A 22,424-nucleotide genomic window follows, 5' to 3' on the forward strand; every position below is an offset into this window, starting at 1 on the left:
CGGGCCCGAAAGATTGCGACACCGCCAGGCCCGTTTCTGTTCGACCCATTATTCCTCTGGCCTATACGAAGCTACGTCGTGTTCTAGCTTATTCTGAAGATATTGTCATGTGATCCACAGGCCACGGGCGCTCTCCTAAACTGCATCAAAGCTGCGTTTTTCCCTGCGTCCCCTCTTGCTGGTTACTTTAGCTGTCGAAAAATAAACATTTAATTTCATTGCTAGCCGAACTCGCACGGATTTTTATTCGAAGACCTATTTGATATAAAAACACATATACGAGGTACAATACACAGTTAAGAAAATAAGAAAGGATCAGGCTGGCAACAGCCACCGGAAGTGACACAACGCCTGCTTACATTTAGGGAGAAAGATATAGAGAAGTGTATCCGTTGAACACTGTGCTCATGCTTTCAGCTGTGGCTTCAATGGCCGTAATACGTTTTCGAAATAGTTGTGCGGCAGTATACTATAGCGAAGGCGTAAGTCAACACTCCCGTACACACCGCCAGCCATTTCATCTCGCTCGTGAATCTCATATATTTATTGGGATGATGGAACTCCAGCCAATAGATTTGGTACGAATGTAAATTTAGATACGCTGGTCTAGTGGCTTTCACGAATAACATAATACACAGTCACTTGAAGCTTCTTTAATTAAACAGAAATTGGTGATCCACAAAGCTAACGATCCTGTGCAATCATATTTTCACACAGAACATTCCATTTTTGATCTTTTATTTGGCTTCGTTATTATGTTGCCAGTTTGTAAGGCGACAATTTAGGCATCCTTGTTTAGCAATATGTGCAAGTTTAGACTCTGTCTACTTTTGTTTAATTGCAGTGCATGCAGAACGTATGCGACGTAGTTATTTTCCCCTGAGATAGGTATATGATCTGCCTGTTTGTTCACGTAAATTCGTACAGCGGTCGCCAAATCGGGCGTCAGTGCCCACTAGTTCATCTATTTTACAGCGCCGGCAACCAGCGTCCGAGCGTAAACAAACTCGACTCCACTACGCAGTGCCGGCACGCCTAGGGACAAACGCCTATAAAACGCGCTAGGAAACCTCCTCCGTAGTGCCTAGGCAGTCATATATTCAAGGAGCAAAAGCACCCAGATTTTCTATCTCACGCCCGCTCTTACTCGCGCCTGCGCACAAAGGGTTGGCGATCCCTCATATGAACGTCTCGTCTGCGGAGCGCGCACGTCTGAGCAGCCCAGTGGCGCGCAGCCCGGCTTGTTTTTACGAGAAACGTAAACAAGAGAGGAGAACTGGCCCAACATGATGGCGGAGCAACGCCAAGTTCCGGGTTGATTTAGCTTCACCTGGCTTCTCAAAGAGTGACGTCAGGCATCCTCTGTTTCCCTCCCTGCATGTTTTTAGTATTACTTTGCGCTTGCCACGTTGCGCCATCTACGAAACTATTTTCAAAGCAAAGTGCAATGACGGACCAATCACAGCGCGGCATGTGTTAGCATTGGAACTGCGCGCCACGTTGGCTTGGGCCTTGGTTGTCGCGCTGCGTTGATCCCGTTGGTTGCTGCGTGTCTGGCAAAGTTAAAAGCTTTGACTGGTCATTATTGTTTCGAAGAGGTCGTGAAGCTTCACTTCGAGATGGACCGTATATCAGGTATGTGTCCGCTATATGTGTTTCAGTGCCACATGGTTATAGGAAGGGTCCGTGTTCGTGAAACGCGTTTCGAGATGTGCAGGCCGAAGTTCTCGTCGATATCGAAACAACAGGAATCGGCGATCCTCGCGCATGATTCGATGTCTTGCGATTCAGTCGCTCAGGCGCGTATCGTGATGCTCTCCTGAAAGCCGAGACGCAATACGCGTAGAGCCTCTCTGCCAGCTTTTTCAGTAGACTTCATGGCTACAGAAACGAAAGGTTAATTGTTCTCGGCAAGTCATCCCTTTGCAGCGCCTGCTAGCCAATAATTTTGGTGCGTCGCATCAGCATTACGACGGAAGGCAGTTTGTGTTGTGCAAATAGTTGATACCGCGAATGCGAATCAAATGATTCTGCTTTCCTTGTCACGTTGGTTTTGAAGGCGGTCGTGCCCATAGCTGCCACATAAAGAAAACGTAAACACTACAGGCGTCAGAGATGCCCTGAACATTGTTCAAATGAAAAAGAGGAATATATGGCTTGATTAGTTTTAAAGATATCTGGTGGGTAGTGATCAAATTCTTAGGCGCATTTAGTCTTCAATGCCGGTTTGACTGTGGTATGCCTTAGCCAAAAATTTAGGTAACAAAGTCGCGTAACCCTGCGATTTGCATGCAGTCTTTTTCTTGACTTTTGATGCTGATGTTGTTTGTGCGTGTTATAGTTATCTTGCATCGCGGCCGCACATTGCGAGGCAGGGAATGAATAACCGCGTTTAGCGTCGACTTTGCAGTGGTTAATTCTGTGCTTACAGGTTTCTACGTTTTCTTTTTTGTCCTATTGCAGAATAAAAAAAAAAAAAACCTGTATTGCCTGTGGCTGGTATAAATTTAGTCCATGAGCTGGATTACTCGTAGCGTCGGATATTTCTTGCAGGAGAAATCTAAATGCACCAATCGACTTATTAAAAAAATATCACAACTTTTTTTTTATGCGAGGATAAATGCCTCAGGGCATACAAGGGTATGGGATGGGCGTGAATAAGGATGTATAAATGAATGAAAAAAGATTTGCTGACCTAATGAAGTCCAAGAGGGATCGATAATGCGGATATCACTACTTCAATTCATACTAATGACCTTACGGCACATAATACAACTTCCTTATTGTAGCTCATGACTTAGCATGGCATATCCACTTTGATGGAACCAATTCTGATGATAGCTCACGTTTCGAGAAATGCGCCATGAAACTTGCAGTAAAACTGTACTTTTATTCAATTTACTTTTTAAACGAAACCCTGGTTTCTGCATTGAAGCCCAAAAGTAACTGAAACGCCTTTGTATTACGTCACAGACTTTGGTAATGAATATTTCGAAACTGGTGTCATTCTGAAAATTCGTTCTAAGTGCGTACGGTTTGCGAGCCCACCGGTTACAATTTGCCATTTCGTGTGCGGGTCGTTTAGTAATTTCTGAGTGGTTTCTGTGGCGGGATCATCGTACGTGTTTAAAACGGTGTCGTCGAGTTGGATATTGTAGTACCGGTAGAGGGGGCTGTAAACGAGAAAGCCGCAGGGTGCCCACGGAGCGGCAGGCGAGGAGGACATCCAGGCACCCTAGAATTACAAACGACGGTTGAAGTTGAGATTTATTGACTACCCTGGCGATGTCCGAGGACTTGGACACTTGACGTGCACGTTTGAACCGTTGTCTTGTTCGATGTTGCGTGGCAACTAAGTGACCATCGCGTCCACATTTACACGTATTTATCTATGTTTTATTTTATTTATTTATAAAATACTGCAGGCCTTGTAGTGGTCCTTGCAGGAGGGGCAGAAGTACAGGAAAAAGCAACAACAAGGAAATGCAAGACTACGGGAGCAGCAAAACTGAAATAACAAGAATTAATTACATCGGAATTATTGCGGGAAAATAAAAAAATAACAATTTCAGAAACAATCCAACAAAACAAGATAAAAATCGTATGTTTATGATTTGTCCTTTGATAGTATCTTGCACCCCGCCGTGCATTAATCGCATGAACGGTATCCTGGGAGAAATCAGTCTCTGACTGCTATGTTCACGAGATCCGATTCTTTTCGCTCGCACCAGCCGCCAACGACGCACTCTCCCCGCGTTCCTACTCTCTCTCCGTCGGCGGCTCCCTAGAGAAAGGGAGGGCTGTCGCCAGACAAAGAAAGCGGAGATGACTTCGAACGCGCTGCGCGCAAATCCCTCTGATGTATACGCCGTTCCTTGTCATGAACGCCTTTTGTTACGGCTATCGCGGACATAACAGTGGCGACAGGACAGCGGATTTAAAGCACACATTGACCTGCACATGTACTACGCAATGCAACCCACGCATCGGGGCCATTAACGGAGTTTAATGGCGCGGCGTGGACATCGTGGTTTGGACGCTTCCAGTTTTCCTTGGAGGATAACAGCATCACGGACCCTAACAGTGCACGCGTGTTTACGCTTTGCGGGGAGAAGACGTACAAAACCGTCTGCGCCTTGGTGCAGCCAAGTAGCCCAGCTGAAGTGGCCTACGATGCCATTGTTCCGGCACTTTAATACACTACACCCCGAGGCAATCCAATGTCTTCAGCCGAGCTAGCTTGCAACGACCTGACCAGTTGGAAGGAAAGACGGTAAGCGCTTACGTCGAGACGCTAAAGACCCTGGCCGCGCACTGCTACTTTGGGACTCTACTACTTGCTACTACTACTACTTGCTACTTGCTGGAGTAATGATATTACTCCAGCAACTACCGGAAAACATACGGCGTCAATAGCATCACCTGCCAACGTAACAATGCTTCCCTTGGACATTATGTTGCGAGATCGATTCGTGCACGGACTACGGGATTATATCCTGCAGCAGAGACTGTTTGCTGACACTGACCTGACGTTCACAAAGGCCAACGGCGTCCCTGTTCAAACGGAAAGCGCTGGCCAATAGCAGCGAGACATCGGAAAAAACGTCGAGCGGCTCACCAGGCTACTCACCATGTTCGTCGCGACCAGGCAAGTGCAAGCAGAGCTTTTAAGCCACAAGGCTGCTGGCGTTGCCATGGGCAACACAGCCCCCAGTCCTGGAAGTACCAAGCAGCTACGTGCAGTTGCTGCTACAAGCGCGGCCAGGTTGAGTAGGCCTGCATTACGAAGAGAAACAGGCGACGAGGCTACCTCACCTACACAAAAACGTGAACGGCCCAAAGGCCCAAAGGCTGCACAGTCCGCTAGCATCAACAGCGCTGGACGACTTTCACAACGCCGTCAACCTCGCTACGCTCCCAAAGATCAGTGTCAACCTTACTGTCCATCTCCAGCCCATACAATTTGAAATTGATTCGGGACCAGCGTGCGCACTCATGAGCGAGAATACGTACCCCATCGCATGGCCACTGAACGTACCAACAATTTTCGATGGGAACAGACACCTGAGAACATGGTCAGGTCAAGACCTGCCACTTCTAAGTAGTGCCAACGTAGAAGTTGCGTACAGCGGCACTATTTCGAAACTTGCTCTCGTGATTGTGACGTGCACTGGATCAAACCTCTTGGGCAAAAGCTGGTTCGAAGATGTGAAGATCGCAATCTGCCGCATCAACCAGGCGGCAGAAGTACGAGGCTGGTCTTCTCTGACGGAATTCCTAGACATAACGGGCCACTGGCTGACCTCGAGCTTCACCCAGCAGGACGTCAGTCCGAAGCTTCCAGACCTATACCGATTGCCCTGCAACCAGCCTACGAGAGGGAGCTCAACAAACTGGAACAACAGGGTATCATTGAGCCCACGCAACATTCAGACTGGCCCGCACCTCTGGTCGCAGTGAGGAAGAAAAACGAAAGCCCACGTCTTCGCGGTAACTACCGGTTCACCGTAAACTTGGCGACAAAATCGTCCTCGTACCCGCTGCCAACACTGCAGGAAGTCTTCAGTGTACTACGGGAAGGAAAGATTTTCGACACCCTGGACCAAACTCAAGCTTGCCAGCAGCTGAAGGTGAGCGGGAAAACTTCTGAAGGGCTCACTCTTAACACCACTAGAGGTCTGTACAGGATTAAGCGACTACCGTTGGGAATAGCGCAGCGCCAGCAATTTACCTAAAGTACATGGAATCACAGCTTCAGGTATCCCTGGCGTGTGCGTCTACTTGTACGATGTAATCATCAGTGGCGCAACCAGTGACGGACATTCAGCTCGCCTAGTGCTTGTTCTGGAAAGGCTTGCCAGCGCGGACCTCCGCTTGAGCGTGATTAAGTGTTGCTTCGCGGTGCCTGAAATTTAAGCTTTAGGTCACATGATCCCCGACGAAGGGATTCACCCCACCAGCGACAAGGTGAGTGGTATCACGGAGCCACGCGCTCCAACCAAGAAGCAGGAGCTGCAATTTTTTCTTGGGCTCCTAGGTTTCTATGACCGGTTCCAGAACACCGAGCCACGGTGGCCAACGACCTTTACAAGCTGCTGAAGAACGACGTGCCTCAGATTTGGTCGCCACGCCATCGGAAAGCATTTGAAGCCTTGAAGGAACTGCAGTAACCTTACTCTTGCCACATGACGCGTCGTACTACGGCGTCGGTGCTGTTCTCTCACAAAGTGCCATCAAGGCAAAGAAGCAGCAATCAATCGCCTTCGCTTACTGCAAGCTATCTATCACCTACAGAGTTCAATTATTCTAAGCTCGATCGTGAAGCACTGACCATCGTCTACGGTGCTACGCATTTTCATCAGTGTATCGGGGGCAGACATGTGACCATTATAACATATCACAGGCGGCTATTGCGAATTCTGTGGCCCTAGAAGCAAATTTCGCAGACACTGTTGCCCTGGCGCATAAAGATGTCAATGTGTGACTACGAGCTCGTGTATACCGCCCCGGAAGGAAGCACCAAAACGCCTACCCGCTGATCCGCCTTCTCCTCAGTGAAACCGTTGAGGAACCGCCCCAAATTGACTGCGTGTTGATGTTCGAAGTGCTACCAAGGCCTCAGCTGACAGCCGACACGGTCACAAGAGCCACACAAGATGACTCGACGTTGTCCAAGCTGTACAAAGCTCTATAGGAAGGTATAACGCTCAAGAACTCAAAGTCGAAAACGTCAAAGATTTTCGCAAGAGAGCTACGCAGTGGAGTTGTCATGGTGGTCGCATCACGCCGGGATTACGAGTTGTCATTCCAGACTCACTTCGCCCACAAGCCACGGCTCTCGTCCACACCGAACTCGAGCGGTCTAGTCACAATGAAGAAGTGCGCCCGCAGCTACATGCGATGGCCGGGAATATACAAGCATATCGAGACACTTGCGGCAGAGTGCACAACTTGCCAGACCAATCAACGCTCGCCCCCACGAGCCCCAGTTGCGGACTGGGACACACCGGGCACATCTTGGTACACCCTGCACCTCAGTTTCTCCGGGCCAATTGACGGCCCCACATTTCTGGTGTTTGTGGACGCCCACAGTAAATCGGTTGAAGTTCGCTATATGGGCAAAACAACGTCGACAGCTGTAGTGAAATCCCTGCGTTCATTGTTTGCAACATTTAGACGGCCTCCAAAGTTGTAGCAGACAAGGGAAACGCATTCTTGTCGGGAGAAATCAAGAAATTCTTCAGTGACAACGGCATCACGGCGGTAACGTCTGCTCCATACCACCCAGTCACAAACGAACAGGCTGAACGCTACGTTGCAGAGCTAAAACACGCTCTCGCAAGATATCCTACAGGGCCAGTACAGCGGCGCATCGCACGCTTTTTCTTAAGCAGCACACAACCGTGCAGAGTATGACAGCCCAGACCGCCGCAAAGCTCATGTTTTTCCGCGAACTTCGAACACGCAACTCGGCTGTTCTGCTAGAACCGCCTTCAAAGGCCGCAAGAGAAATTCAAGATGCTCCGTGCTGCCGGAAACTCCTGAAACGACAGCAAGTGCTTGCCCGGCAATTTCAACGAAAGCCCGAAAGGGTTCCAGCCATCGTGCGTAGGCCTGAGATCTTGGCTGGTCGACGTTAACGGGACGGTTACGTGCCGACACCTCAATAAGCTACACCTTTCGCGCCGTGTGACACCGTCAAAGGCAGCCCCCGTCGGGCTTCTTACAATATGGCTTAGCTATTATCAAAGGAACGTGACACTCCTGACGCCCAGGGCGTCAGGAGTGTCACGATATGCGGCCGCCCCGACGCCCAGGGCGGCCGCATATCGATGGGAGCGAAATTCGAAAACACGCGTGTACTTAGATTTAGATTCACGTTAAAGAAACCGCAGGTGGTCCGAATTTCTGGAGTCCCCCACCACGGCGTGCTTCATAATCGTATCGCGGTGTTGACACGTAAGACCCCACAAGTTACTTTTTAACACTCCCGACGCAGCCAGCGGATCCGGCAGATAAAACCAGCTACAGGTGCGCTCCAGACAACAGGGCGCTCGCCCAGCGAAAGTCGGCACGGAAGAGACGCCCTCCGGACCGCTTCGAAGCGTAAAACTAAAAGGGAGGCTTTGCTGTGTCTACGAGACTGCTATGTCCACGAGTCTGCTTTGTCTATGAGATCTCCTTTCCGCTCGCACCAGCCACGAACGACGCACCGTGTCCCCGTCGGCGGCTGCGGAGTGACGCAGGTAGCAGGCGCCGAACAGAGCAACCCGAGACGACTTCAGCCCGCGCTGCAGCGCGCGAGTCCCTCTGAAATAAACTCAGTTCCTTTGGCAGAAATGCGTTTTATTGCGGTTATCACTGACGTAACACTCACCTATGTTGCTGAGCATGAGGTGAGGTGAGGAAGCTTGTACTTGTACTTGTAGCTTTTGGTTTTTTTACACATGATGTACTTTGTGTTAGCGAAACGACTGCAGGCACGTGGAACACAGCTACAGGTCGCTTTCGGGAATCTCCAGTGAGAGTGTCGCCTGATGAGGCATATGCGCAGCAGAGGTGGTTCTTGAACTAAAACCGATCGCACAGCGATCCGTCGTAGCAAAATGAGTTGTCCATAAACTGTTTGCTGAAGCAATCGTTCGCAGCCTGTGTGTCGATTGGTGCAATTGTTAGCCGAATCCGGCGCCTCACTTCATCCTCGGCGGCTCGTACCGTAGTTTCGTGGCGCCTTAGGCGGTGGGCTTCTGCTTCCGACGGCTCGAACTGCAGGGTCGTCGCCTATAGGACGTTTGGCTTCTGCTTCCGTGGCTCAAACCGATGAGTCATCTCGCTTACGTCGCCTTGCTGCTGCCTCTCCGGCACGCAAATCAGGACTAATTTGGTGGTCCAGGCGCTTACGCTTCCGATCTCGAGATTCCTGAATCGTTCGGGCATCTAACGCTTTCTCCATGACATTGCGCCACAATTGATTAAAATCAGTCGGAAGCGTTGCATTTGTGTATTTTATGGTTTGATAAAGAATGAAATGTCACCCTACATATCATTGTGGCGACTCTAGGTGTGCTCCATATGCTCACAATGCACGTTAAAGATTGATCCCCTGGTTGTAAAATTATACAGGAGTCCCCACTACTGCGTGCCTCGTAATCAAACCATGGCTTTGGCACGTGACACCCCAGAATTCATTCATATGTTCACAATGCTGGGACTCTGTTGCGGGGCCGAGATCGCTGCACGCACAATATTAGTGCCGATTATACACGCACGAGCTCTCCACTAGTTTCTTTATCTAAAAAAGAAATTGATTTTCTCGATGGTAGCTGTATGGTGAACGCTGAATATATGTCGACAATGCACACCTACTAGTCTACCATGTGGTTGGCTTTCTTCCTTTCTTTCCTTTTTGCTATGTGTGGGCACGGGAGGGGGAACGTGTTCCCCTAGAAGTTCAGAGCGTCTGGCATTAAACTTTTGCTGGAAGTTAGCGCATGAGCATCTGGTTTCACGTGTTTTTGTGTCGTCGTAAAATTTTGCGGTAGAAATCTAAATATCCGTTTTGTCCGCTTTAGAATATTGCAGCGGTTGCAATAGTGTACACAACTGTGGTACACCGTTTCTCTTTTACTTAAATAGTTGTAAACGTAGCACCGAATATAAATCTTTCAGCATCTTTTAAACTTTTAGAGTCTCATGAAATCCGGTCTCTATGCAGTCTGTAGATTTGAAGTTTTTATCTGTGGAGTGCTACAAACCTCTCATAATGTTCAGCTTAGTAGACGAATGAAATGTTTTCCCCTTTTCTCCAGGCTATTTTTATAGGAAGATCATAGCGGCTATAGGGCAATTTGTTACTGCGGTGACAATAAACGAGTGCGCAAAGGAGACACATCAATAGACATAGGGCTTTCAACTGCGTTCTTTTTTTCGTTTTCTCCCTGCTTTTTGACCTGAGCATTGCCCGATAATTATGATTGCCAGCCCATGCTCCGGGCCATTCATGCATTAGGCTGTCAGAAATTCCAGTTCACTTTCTGATAGACAGAATGACTTCGACACACGAAGGTCAACTTCGAACTGTCATATCCGGTGCAGTGATCTCTCTAATGAGCTTCTTAGGCTTGCCTCACAATAGAGCTTTCATGGAAATTTTGTCAAAACATTCTGCCAATCGAGACCAATAATTAAAGCCAGCATTTTCATTGAATGGATGGATGCTATGTGCGTCCCCTTTGGAACGGTGCGCTGGATTGGGCCACCAAGCTCCTGTAGCAAACTTTCTGAACCCCTATTGGGAACTTTGTTCTTGTGCGCCTCCGTTGTTTGTCGTTTGCCTTCTTTAAGTTGTCGTTTGCCTACCTTAACTAAGTTCGAAAGTAAGGATGATGCAAAGAAAGAACGTAGTATTAAACATCCGCGTAAGAACCAATTTGTCAATTGCGCGAAGAACGTTGTGTATCAGATTCCTATAACATGTGGTCATGTGTACGCAGGGCAGACTGCGAGATGCATTAACACGAAACTAAGGTAACACCTGTCTAGTCTGAAAGGTCGCCCTAGTACGCATTTGGCAATGCATTGTCAAGAACATGCTTGCTGACCTTGTCTTGGAAGAACCTACATGATGTTTTGGCATAGAAATCAAACCGCGAGAGAAATTTGGGAAGCTTACTCGCTTGCAAAGCTAAAAAAAACATGCATCAGCCATCCTTTTGTTTCATTGTTGAATAAGGGGAATTCGCTTCTCTCATCATACCTTCAACGCATTTTCATCTTGAGTGCTTGTTTTATGCGCTTGCTGTTTTTAAGTTGACGAATAGCGCTGATGCGTTGCATTTTATACCAAGTGTCGTTATATGCGCTATAGGCGTGTCCTGTTGACTAGATCGCGCAGATCTGTGGGTATTTAAGCAGTTGGTTCTTCGAAAGTAAAACCAGTTAATAGAAAGCGCTCGTACTTGTGTTGCTCCTTTTCTTCGTCCGTGGTTGTTTTGCGCACTATACGTGTTTTAAAAATTAATCTGTTCCAACTAGGCCCACTCGCAGTTATGCTTATTCTTGCTTGTTTTATCTGGCCTTATAAGTGCGTGTTCTAAGGCATCCTGATCTCGCTTCGAAAAGTAATGAGCTTCCCTTGTTTCTTGTTTATTTCCTGATTTAGTTTTTTTTCCTCTTAAGTACTTGCTCACAGCCGGTTTCTTTTCCATTGCCGCCACGAGTTTATCGTAGCCTCTTCGACTTTTCGCTTGACGTTCTTTGTTGCCATGTTGCTAACCATATAGGTCGCATACTTGCTGGTAAGCTTCCCACTCCTCTTCCTTCACCGTGAGTCAATGTTCTTCCTCTGCAAATACCTGAACACTCTTCCAGCCCATTTGCTTTCTTCCATAGTACTCAGTCTTTCTTCATAATCAACTTTACTGTGAGCTTATCTCACTTCAGAACTTGTCCAGCCCATATCACCCTGCACAACTTCATTCGCAGTCTTCCCATGAGCGCCCAATGCGAGGTGACCCACTACCCTATGTTGCCGCGGAGTCCTGATTGTACAACTAACTTCAAGCAAACAACAACGTTTCCAAATGTAACTCCTGGAACCATTACACCTTTCCACATGCCCTAGAGCACGTTTTTACCTTTAGTAACCCCATAGCCCTCTGTGTTTCATTATGGCCGCATTTCTCTTCCCTTTTGCTGTTATTGCTTTTTTCTTGTTTCCATATATCTGTTGCCTTCGTTTATCCCAATGCCAAGGTCTATGCCAAGGATACTCTTTTACCTGAAGTATTTCCTGGCCCCGAATTTACACTGCCTGTTCACTGTGTCCATTGAATACCATAGCACCTGATTTTCAAACTACATTTCAGACCTAAATTCTTGCCTTCCTGTTCACAGATATTAGCCAGACGTTGCATATCGCTTTACTTGTTAGCTAGCAACACAATGTCGTCCGCATAAAATAAACCTGGAACCTACTGCTCCGCTACTGCACCCCCCTGTATGCTTGAGAGATTAAACCCGGTAGTGCGGTCGTCATTGTTGCGGCTCTCTTATGAGGCAATCGTTCACATTTCACAAGTCAGAGGCATGCAATAATTACACGCTGATCGTGTCTGTGGCGAAGTTCACAAGAATTTTGTTGAATGTACGGAGCATTTCAACGACTGTAGTTGCGCAGTCGGTTCGAAGTAGTATCGGTGACGATATAACAGCAACGCCATGATAAAAGACTCACCGACGAACTTAAGATTGCATAGAGTTCTAAAAGAACCGTGCACTCAATCTAGAGGACAAAGGAAATTTTGAGCGCACGTTTGAGCAAACGGTAGTGAGTTTGGCAACCGTCAATAAACGAAAATGTTGGTTCAAACATACGAAAATGTCCTTGTATCGGTGATGCAACAGCTGACGTACCGGCTATGAGGTTCGGCTGGGAAATACTTGCATTTTCATTCTCTCCGACAATAGGCAAACCCATTAGTCTGCGTAGCGAAATGGAGCATAACAGGATGAAGCGTCAACGCAGCGATCGCACGGGTTACGGGTTCCCAGCGACTTATTGCGCGTCTGCATGCATGTCCGCGCACAATGTTCCCCTTTCGCGGCGAGCGCGTTTTCACACTGTGCCGTGGGCTTTAGGCCGCAGCAGATGAGAATTTCGCTGTACACAAGCAACCATTGCTACGTGGATGCTATCACAGCTGCTCAGAAATAATTTCGTTAGAACTAATGACTTGGACGCCTACGGCGACTTTGAATTTGCCGTCGGGACGACTGAACCTTTCTTTTTCATTTCTTCTAAAGTTCTTGGACGTTTCAATGTAGTTAATTCTCAATTTGCATCGCACTATACGTTTATCGGTGTTTTCTCAGCGAGCAATTTACCGCTGCTTTTTTTTTCTTAATTAAGCACATTCATTGCTTGGTGCTAACACAAACATTAGCATATGCCATGCTTTCTTTTTATGTCCTTCATATTACCATTCCCTTTCCATTCCAGTGAACTTGCCAGTATCTAGCATCAACATGTTCATAGACCAGAGCTTCACGATATTAGCGTCTCAGTGCGCGATTTCTGCTACTCACTCAACATAGCAACCCCGCCCCTGTAGCAGAAATCTTCCTCGTGGAAGTGCTTGCTGCGCAGCTGAGTTGCAGCCAATGGCTGTTTGCCGGTTCTAAGTTTCGCGATCCAAGCTTCACACGGCTTCTTCTCAAGCGGCTACGTGTGAAGGCTGACACCGGGCTTCGTTGCGTACGCCTGGCACTGCGCCACCGAGCAGTAGCTTGCCATGTTGGACGCGTTCAAAAGCAGCTGCTACTTATTATAGTACTTTCTCAAGTGTTGTCAAGCAGAGACACCCGGAGCGGGAAAACCTCTCCACTTAATCAGAACCGCAGCGCAGGTGGGCCTTTAGTTTTCAGCTTGCTTCGGCGCTTCCGAAGCAGCCGACGCGGCTCGTGTGTCCACATGACCTCTCATATCAGGTCACGCCGACGGCAGCGCCAGCTTTTCCAGTGATGGAGCTCGCCCCTCAATACGGGCGTACCCGTGTGGCAGCGAGAACTAATAGAACCAATGCACAACGGCAACCAAATTTTGACAGCCGTCAATATTGCATTAATGAGCTGCCTAAACATTTCAGTTTGTCTGAGGCATCCATCATTGTTGCTGCGACTCGAGTGATTTGAGTGACTGTATATAGCATCTCCACTGAACAAAGCCTGCGAATCTTTAATGAACAGTAAACACATTGACTAACAAGATTTTAGGATTTCTTGCCTTCCGCTGTAGTGTTTCGTTTTCGTATTCTGTGGTTGGCAGCTTGATAGCGGTACTCGAACCGAATACGATAATTTGAAAAATGTGATCTTGAAATCTGAAATCGGATGCTGAATAGTTTCGTGCGGCCTGTAGGTAGCCTTATTTTCAATGCAGTGTGGAAGTTCGTTTAACGTTTAACAGCTCGATAACGTTAATAATGAGGTCTACTGCGATTTAACGTTCCTAAGTTGCAGAGCCAAACGAGCACCTGAGATTTTCTGTGAAACAAATTCAAGACGGGCGCTTGTCCCTGGCAGCGAGCCTCGAGTTAATAGTGGACCCACCGCATATTGAGTAATAATGGATTATTCCAAATTGAATTTCGTTTCGAATACGCGGTTTCGTAGAAGTGTTCGATTCGTATTCTGAATTTAGAAAACAGTGGGCTTCGCTTAAACGGAACTCGAAGGGGGACAGAACATCGAATTCCATTGTTTTTTTTTTCAGTAGCGTTGAGTATGTTAATTTCACTGCGGTGAAAACAAAGAAAAACCTTATTGTACTCTGCTTGGAGCATCACAGCTTATTTAGCACCAGTTGTTGCTCCCTATAGCGGAGTCTTTAAAGTATTAAAGTTACAGGCATTTGTCCATGTGCTTTCGAATTTTTACTGTCGCAATCACGATCCATAAAGGAGCACGAAGACTAGGCAACGTGCAGGTTGAAGAGCACCCGCTAACGCCACGACAGCGCTAATGACTAATAAATTGGATCTCGTTGACTATTGGTATGACCATTTGAAGTTCTTGTCAACCTAATCTTACTTCGTATGAAGAATGACGACCGATGAAGCAGATGCAGTTTCGGTTCCTGTTCTCTTTAAGCGGAATTCCCACAAAGAAGTGTTCCGTTTAGACAAGAAGATAGAATTTATTGCCAGGAAAGACTGAGAGGTCGGCCTAAGCTAGTGCGCCCTAGTCATCTACTCAGCGCTAGGGAAGAGGGAAGGGGAGTGAAAGTACTGGCATGCGTGATGATGATGAGAAAAGTGGTGAGTGCTCAAGTGTATTAGACAGTGGGCCTACTAGAAACGCTCGTCAAGCTTGGCGTCTTGTAGAAACTTCAGGACCGCTTTAGTTGCCGCCATCGGAGTTGCAGTGTCAGGCTATGGACCAAGGATAGCTTCCTCTGACAGTCGTTGCCTGCCAACGCTGGCTAGGGAACTTTCCAACGTTCTTCGCTTCAGCATATATGCTGGGAAGTCGCACAATATGTGTTCCAGCGTTTCAGGCGTCTGGCAGTGTTCACAATCAGGACTGTTCGACTGGCCGATCAGGTGCGCGTAGCGACGGATGAAAGCCAAGCCAAATCCTATGTAGCAATGACGTTTTGCTCCGCGTAACCTTCAGGGGCAAACAGTTTACCGTCTAGGTCAATCATATGTAGGCGTCTGTGGATGTTGTCACCGTGGGCTCTGTATGCCTTTGAAAGATCCTGCATGAGTGCCTCGATCGTAGAGTTGGTGTCAGGTCGCGAGTGGGCAATCCGTACTTCATCAGGCGAAGAGAAAGCCGATCTTACCTCACTCTCAGTGCTTCATTGCCGATCACACCACAATGACTAGGCACCCACTGAAAAGTGAACACGTGGGCACCTAACTCGGCACTGTGATGAAGTTCGGTCATTTCCAGCACGAGCAGGTGATATGGTCCATTGTTTAAAAAGCATTTTAGCGCCTGTAGTGCTCATTTGGCATCGTAGAACACCGTCCATTTATGAAGTTTCTGCGTTAGACAAAGTTAACGTTGCTCCTATGGGTAGCCGAACAAAGTTGGTACCCTCTTCCCGTTTATCCGGCGGTTCTGTTTAAGCGAATTCTGTTTATCTGGAGTCCACTGTATTTAAACGTGACTGCAGTGAGAACCGACTTAACTGAATGCATTAACGGAACGGACGGGACCAGTGTTGTTTTGTCTAGTCTCTTGTGTCGTCTTTCCGCTGGAATATAGCACCACAAAACAGGTGGCCAGTAAATTAATGTATTCGATTGAGCTACATCGAAAGATTATGCGTGTAGAGGTAAGTCCTCTTTTACTGTCTGTCAATATTATACTTTGCTGTGTAGAAAATTCCCGCCGAAGGTGCCGCTTCTGCTTCTCCAATTAGAACCGCCCTCGCCAAAACAGACAAGTTCACGTAATTCTCACTTGACCTCCCTCTATGCCATTCTCTGTTAATCGGCCATTGCTGATAAAACATGTGAGGTACTGTTGTCCACAACAGGTAGCGCCACTGATTTTCCATTTCCGCCATTTTGTTGCCTTCCGAAGCTCGGTTCTCGCAGCGAATGACGAATTGGCAATTGCTGAACCCTAATCTTTCAATCTAGCTCGGCTCAATATTTAACTTTAACGGCCTGCTGTAGCGGAATTGCACTTTGCCTAAATTGGTTACACATTTGTAGTATATAAGTAATATTCAATATACGATATCGAAGCAATCTTGGCAAAGCTGTGGGATAGAAATTTCCTAATCGCCTTAATAGCACTTCAGCAGACGACTCCTGCATCAAGTAGTCACTGGATATGACGTCAATCCCAGCACGTCGCGTCCAAGATTTTTCAACACGCCGCATGCGCCGCCTTATCTGGCAAGTCATGCCAACGAGTCGCACTTTCTAGTTCATGCGTCACTTCCGGTGAGTGGTAGTGCCGTTTGTTTTTCGTTATTAAAGGCATGTAGTTTTGCGAACTTGTACTGATGCATCCACTCGTATTTCAAAAGTAAGATTTTGCACGGAGTGTGCTCTTTATGCCTAGGCGTCCCACTTACTTTTTTGCTTCACCGCGTAAATACGTTTTCTCAGAAAAGTGAGAACAACAGCTTATTTCTTAGCGGAGCTTTGACGGCGCATATATTGAAACCGGTGCCATCCTCGTTGTTCGCTTTAGAAGGATAACACCTGCAAGTTGAATAGCTACACTACTCCTAAACAGTAGTATGATCCGTAATGAATTAAAACGTTAACTGGCAATTTTTTTTTCATTAGTTGATTATGCATTTCGATGTCTAATGTGAGTGATGTCCGTTGCCTCGAGTAGCCCAGCTCAAAAGCTGCGATTGCGCTATCTGCCAGAGGCGTTTTTTAAAAAATTCTTTATGGTCAAGAAATAAGAAGGTGCCCCGTATATGTACAGTACCTGGAACTACGCTTTCTTCGTGGCCATAAGTTTCAATGCTGCTGTCCCCGCTTGACGACCATTCGCTTCTTTTTCAGCCGAGGACATTGTAGCCGATATGATGCGTGATTTGTCGTTGCTATACCTGCTAACGTCGAACCGTGAAGACTGGAGCGATGTCGTCGTCATGAGGGGCGCACGGGAAGTTCTGAGGGGAGTCAGGTACCCGGAGGATGCCACCCGGCGGTCTCTGTACGCATCGTGGCTGAAGGCCCTCGCCTCCACCAGATGGCAGGAGTCGTTCGACCACCTCATGCTGGAGTGCGTGGCCGCCACACCATCGCCGACTGCCCCATCGAAGCCGCTCTTCGCCAGCATCTACGGAGACCGGCATGTGATGGACCTGTGGTTTCCGGGTTTACAACTGCCCGTGCTGAACCTCGCCAAGATTCCCACGCTTTTTGCACGCAAGCCTGAGGACGTCGAGCCGCTCCCTTCGTCTCCCGGTTTCGTCGACTTCCTCGCCGACCTGATAAGGAAGAGTCGCAGCTCTTTGGCGGCCCTGAACGAAGCCGGCCTGATCATCAGCTTCTACAGCCTGGCGCTGGCTGTTGTCGCTGCCAAGCCCGTGAGAGAAGTGCAGGACTTCTTCCGCACTCGGATGAAGAGGGCGATGGCCGCGGCTGTGCCCACGTCGTTCGACGGAGACGTGTTCTGTCCCAGCGCCAGGTTCCTGACAGAACTGGCCATCAAGACGTACTCCGAAGATGGCGAGGTGAAGCCTTACATCGTGCTCCTGGTGCTGGCGCAGTATGCACACCACATCAACGCAGCCGAAGCATCGCCCAGGTATCTACATTTGCAGTTAGCGCCTTGCGTGCGTGCTTTGAGTAGGTCGAGTGTCCCAGGCCGGCTGATAAATCTAGTATAATATACACTTATACATGGGGCCAGCGATTTTTGGTGTTGAGTTCTCTTCCAGCTCCAGGATAATAATTGTGCAATTATTACCTTGCTATTGGCGGAGGTAGGTAAACCAAAGTTTTGGAGTAAATGGCGGGACTTCCCATGGGAAGGCTGTTAGTGCGTCGTAAACCATCCTGTTCATATTGAGCGGGCCGCGTTCTGCGCAAGTATATTTTCGGCGCTCTACTAGTAGGCAGCGAGGTGTAGGAAAAGTGCCGCGTGCAGCAACACCTGTAGCCGCGAAAGTGATTTGAAAGAACTCCGTCTGCTTGTTGCCTCACTTCCCAACCGCGTGGTCAAACGTGTGGGCAGCGATTGTCATAGTGAACACGCACCGCACGATCAGCGAAAGCATAGTTCAGTAAGGAGACGAACTCTTTGCCACTTCTGGGCGTTTGTTTAGTGAAGCAGTCAGCGGGGTTCCTCCATTCGCTTTATAACGCCACTGGTGTGGCGGTGATCCTGCACATGTATAATCACGCAGCACTTTTCACGAGCCCTGTGAGTAATGCGCGGAAAGTAATCACGCAGGACATTGAAACTGTGAGAATTTTTTGGGACGCAATTACACATCGTTCCCACCGGAAATCACGCCTCTAATCAGAATGTAAGTAGTTGTTTATGTACCCTTTAATTAGTACGGAAAGATTATCTTGCCAGCGGAACAGGTCTAACCACCGAAAAGTGCAGGTCTCGTAATCATATTTCCTACCAGAATTTTCTACGCCCTGGCTAACTTTAGAAGTTGCACACTGTATGCAATATTTGAAGGAAACCTGCTATATCAGTGCACTTTGTTCTTTAGTGATCCTCTATATGAGCACATGTTGGAACACTACTCCTATTTTGACATGTTTGCCTTATTGCTGGATATCTTGAAGACTCACTAAAAGCACGGCGCACGTCGTATACATGGTATTACGAAAAATGTATTCGATATAGCATAAAGAGAGTGAAATGTGATAATTAAACGATTTCATTTTATTAATTGTATCACAGAAACAGATATTGAAATGGCTTGATATAGCGACGCATCAAGTCATTCATTAGAATAAACGAATTAACTTTTTGGGGTAGATTCGGATGCAGGACTTGAAGCCCGTAATTTTCAGGTGACAGGCATCGGGCCGTGGTTTGCTTGCTGAAAATCGTGACATGGAAGTACGAGCGGATCAAAGGTGTTTTCAATACCGCCGGAGCCTGCGGCCTGGTTGGTATCAACGAAACAAGTTTGGAGAATCTTAACAACGTACGCGTTTGTGGTGACCACTTTACTGCAGAGAAGGCTCGTGAATAACTCTAATTTTAAAATTCTTGTTCATTTCCCGCCGGCATTACCGAAGAGCTGCAGCGCTCTTCGTCGTTAGTAGCACCATCCCGTTTTCTGAGAAGGTCGTATGGAGTAGATGACTTAGAAGGGAACAAAATAGTTAGGCGTTTTAGCAGAAAGGATGTCCCGTGGCAAGATTGGGAAGAGACAGACTGGCACCTGAGCTATGGCAGTACGCTTGCCTTTCTCCTTGCACTGTCAACTTATTTTTACCGCTTTAACTTTTCTTGGCCAGTTGCTCAGTCTTGGGCCGTTGGCCCCGTCCGCAGTGGTGGGCCAATCCCGGATATGCATGTTGATGTGTACAGTTTCGATGGTTGTTTCTATGTTGTGTGCCCAAAGTGAAACGCGGCTGGGTTTGTGCCACTGGGGATGTCGTCATGCTAGTGGGTATGTGCCATGATCGTCGCGCCTCCTTCGCGCCATCGTGGCCACGCAGTGGTTGTCATTTGATTCTCGTCATAGAGGCGTCGTTACGCAATCTCCGTCGCACACTCCTCATCCCATTGTCGCCTTTCCATCGTCGCCATACTGTTTTCGACGTTCCATTGAGGCGTGCCACCGTCGTAGTGCGCTCGTCATACTATTGTGACATCGTCGTCCTTCCAGCTTTGTCATCTGATTCTCGTCCCGCTTTCATCACACCATCGTCGTCATCTCATTGTCCTCATTCATTGTCATTATGCCGTCAACATCGCGCTGCCGTCATTACACTGTATTTTTTCATTACTGGCGACCGTTTATTGCGCCGACTCACCACTGTTGCAAAGTTATTGCTGTGGGCAGACGCGCCTCATGTATCGGAGCTTCCTACAATCTGGTCGGCAATTCTAAAGCGAAATAATCTTTTCTAATCAGATTGTGTGCGTGACTCGAATAGCGCTGTACATTCTGAGATGTGCGCAAGCACAGGCGATTGCACTGCAATGTAACATTCGTCATGTATAAAATTTCAGTAGCCTGCACACCTCACTCGCGTATAAGATTTTGATGGCCAACGGCTATGTACGCGGCTATCGTTGTGCATTGTATGTTCGTTTTGGTAGGCAGAAGTCCGCCCAACAAATAGTTTGCCATTGAGCCTCGTTCTTCAGCGTCCCAACGTAAAACCAGTGCATCTGGCGGATGCGCTGTGTATCAGTCCCAGTACTTCTTGCGCAGCAATATTTCACGTCCTTACAGTTTACTCAGTACAAGATGGCAATACTCCTTCTTTGTGACTCACTGAAATGCATTAATAGTCTCTCGTTTTCCTCTATTTTTTGTTTCAGCGCTGACGTGAGGTTCCTGGAGGAAGGTTTTCTGACGCCAGCCAAGTTCGGTCACCTGTACATAATACAGCTCCTATACATCGTGCAAGAGAAGACTACGCTGAGCGTCAAGGTTCTCAACCGCATCCTGCGGGATAGCCACTCTCAAGAGGTAGAGCGTTCTAGTGAGCGCGTTCGCGAGTTCCTGGCGAAGGCTGACGAGCCGATGCAGCGAACGAGGCCGTGGTGTCGTACAGCCAACTATTGTTTCTTCCTGCACCTCGACTTGTGCGGTCACGTGGACTACGCCATGAGGCTGACGGCGTTCCTGGCGCCCGACCCCAACGACCTGTTGTGGCAGAGAGCGGAGTTTGCCGATGTGTCAGCAGCGCGCATGAAGGATGCTCGGCTCTGGGCGCGCAACTTCAAGCGAGCCTTACGAAAAGGAAAGTACGGTACAGCCCCCCGGCTAGACGACTAACGAGCTGGCACGGCTTGAGAAACGCACCGCTAGCGCTGTGCGGTCTTTCAGGCAATCTACGTGTGCTCGTCAGAAGACTCCCAAGTCAAGCAGCAAGGACATGCTGGAACATTCACCTTTACTCCGGGCTCAATACAGCCGCTATTGCGAGTCTGGCGATCAAACCCATTGCCAAATGCAGCATCAAAACATGCTGGAATGTTCAGTGATGGTTCACCTTGTCTCATGTGCCTTCATATAACCCATATGTACTTTATGTAGCGTCGAAATTCCACTACCAAGCCCACATCTGGAGCACACTGTGGGGCCTTTCACCTTGACTGTTCTTTGGGATCGTTCAGCCGTTGAAAAACATTTTTTTTGCTATGCCATACCAGTGCTAAATTCATGATCCAAGAATACGCCGTAATCTATTGTTTCGAAGTTTTTTCTTGCCTCTAGTTTTCATGAAGCCCTTTTCGGGATTTTCTATAGCGTTATCACTCCAGTGCCAACTCCAGCAAAGAGATAATGCTGGAATGTTGGATCTTTATACCTTTCATTTCATTGAAAAACACAGCTCCTGCGTTTTGTCAAGTTTTTTGCAGTGCATAAACTAATTGAGATGTTAACTTTGACCTTCCCTGCTTTGCACGCAACAGACCATGCAGATGTGTGGAAATTGTTGCGATTTTTCAGTCCATCGAATTCGCCCAAAGGAAAGCGGCCGACAGTGACTTTCAGGCGCCAGTCGTGCCAATTTTCCGTATAGACCCCCATACGCTAATACGGTAAACTTCTGGCTTGCACTTGCTTCGTTCGTCCGGGCGGGAAGACTTACCGTACGCCATGTCAACGCATACGCGAACGAACCTTCGGTATTCATGAATAGAAGCCGCATGAAAGTCTCAACGGGCGTATTTTTTGCGTCAAGCATCCAAATGCTATATTTACATGTATCACCCTTGCATCCTAGATATTGTTGAATTGAATTCAATTGAATTTTATTCCGCAACAAGAAAAAGTTACGAGGAGGACTGGGTAAAAGCTGCAAGAACAGCTTGAGGCTCCCTGACCCCTTAGCACACGGGGAAGCATAAAAGCGTGCGGCTAAGGGAGAACGACCTACTAAGAGGAAAACACTTACAGGAGTTATAAAACGTCACTTGAAAAGGGGGTTATACAGCAGTGAAAGAAATAGGGAATGATCGTATCACATCGTTATACAAACATTAAACGCAGTTGTTTTGGTGATGTACTAGATATGTCAATCTTATTTTCTTTTATTATGTGGTTTAGAAGTGGACGCAATTGAAATTTTAACATTTGATTTCCGTAATTGGTTCTACATTTGGCGGCGTACCACACTTCAGGATGGCGCACATTATAAGCAAGGAAGTTTTTCTCTAGCCTTGCTAGGTTTGTCATGGCGTCATTATTTTTCTGTTACTTCTAATAAAGGGCTTTTTGGTAC

General features: G+C 47.6%; 1 protein-coding gene across 1 annotated transcript; it reads left to right on the forward strand.

Moving 5' to 3' along the window:
- The first annotated feature begins 1,527 nt into the window (after positions 1-1,527).
- On the forward strand, positions 1,528-21,576 carry LOC142558100 (uncharacterized). The gene is made up of 3 exons (XM_075670261.1): positions 1,528-1,635; positions 17,043-17,793; positions 20,512-21,576. Exons 1-3 carry the CDS (start codon positions 1,620-1,622, stop codon positions 20,969-20,971), a joined length of 1,227 nt encoding a protein of 408 aa, XP_075526376.1. The 5' UTR covers positions 1,528-1,619; the 3' UTR covers positions 20,972-21,576.
- The last annotated feature ends 848 nt before the right edge of the window (positions 21,577-22,424 follow it).

The sequence above is a fragment of the Dermacentor variabilis genome, chromosome 9 (assembly GCF_050947875.1).
Source record: "Dermacentor variabilis isolate Ectoservices chromosome 9, ASM5094787v1, whole genome shotgun sequence".
Classification (NCBI taxonomy): domain Eukaryota; kingdom Metazoa; phylum Arthropoda; class Arachnida; order Ixodida; family Ixodidae; genus Dermacentor; species Dermacentor variabilis.

Coding starts and splice junctions, on each gene's coding strand:
- LOC142558100 (XM_075670261.1), top strand. Junction 17,794..20,511: donor GCAGCCGAAGCATCGCCCAG/GTATCTACATTT, acceptor TTTTTGTTTCAG/CGCTGACGTGAGGTTCCTGG.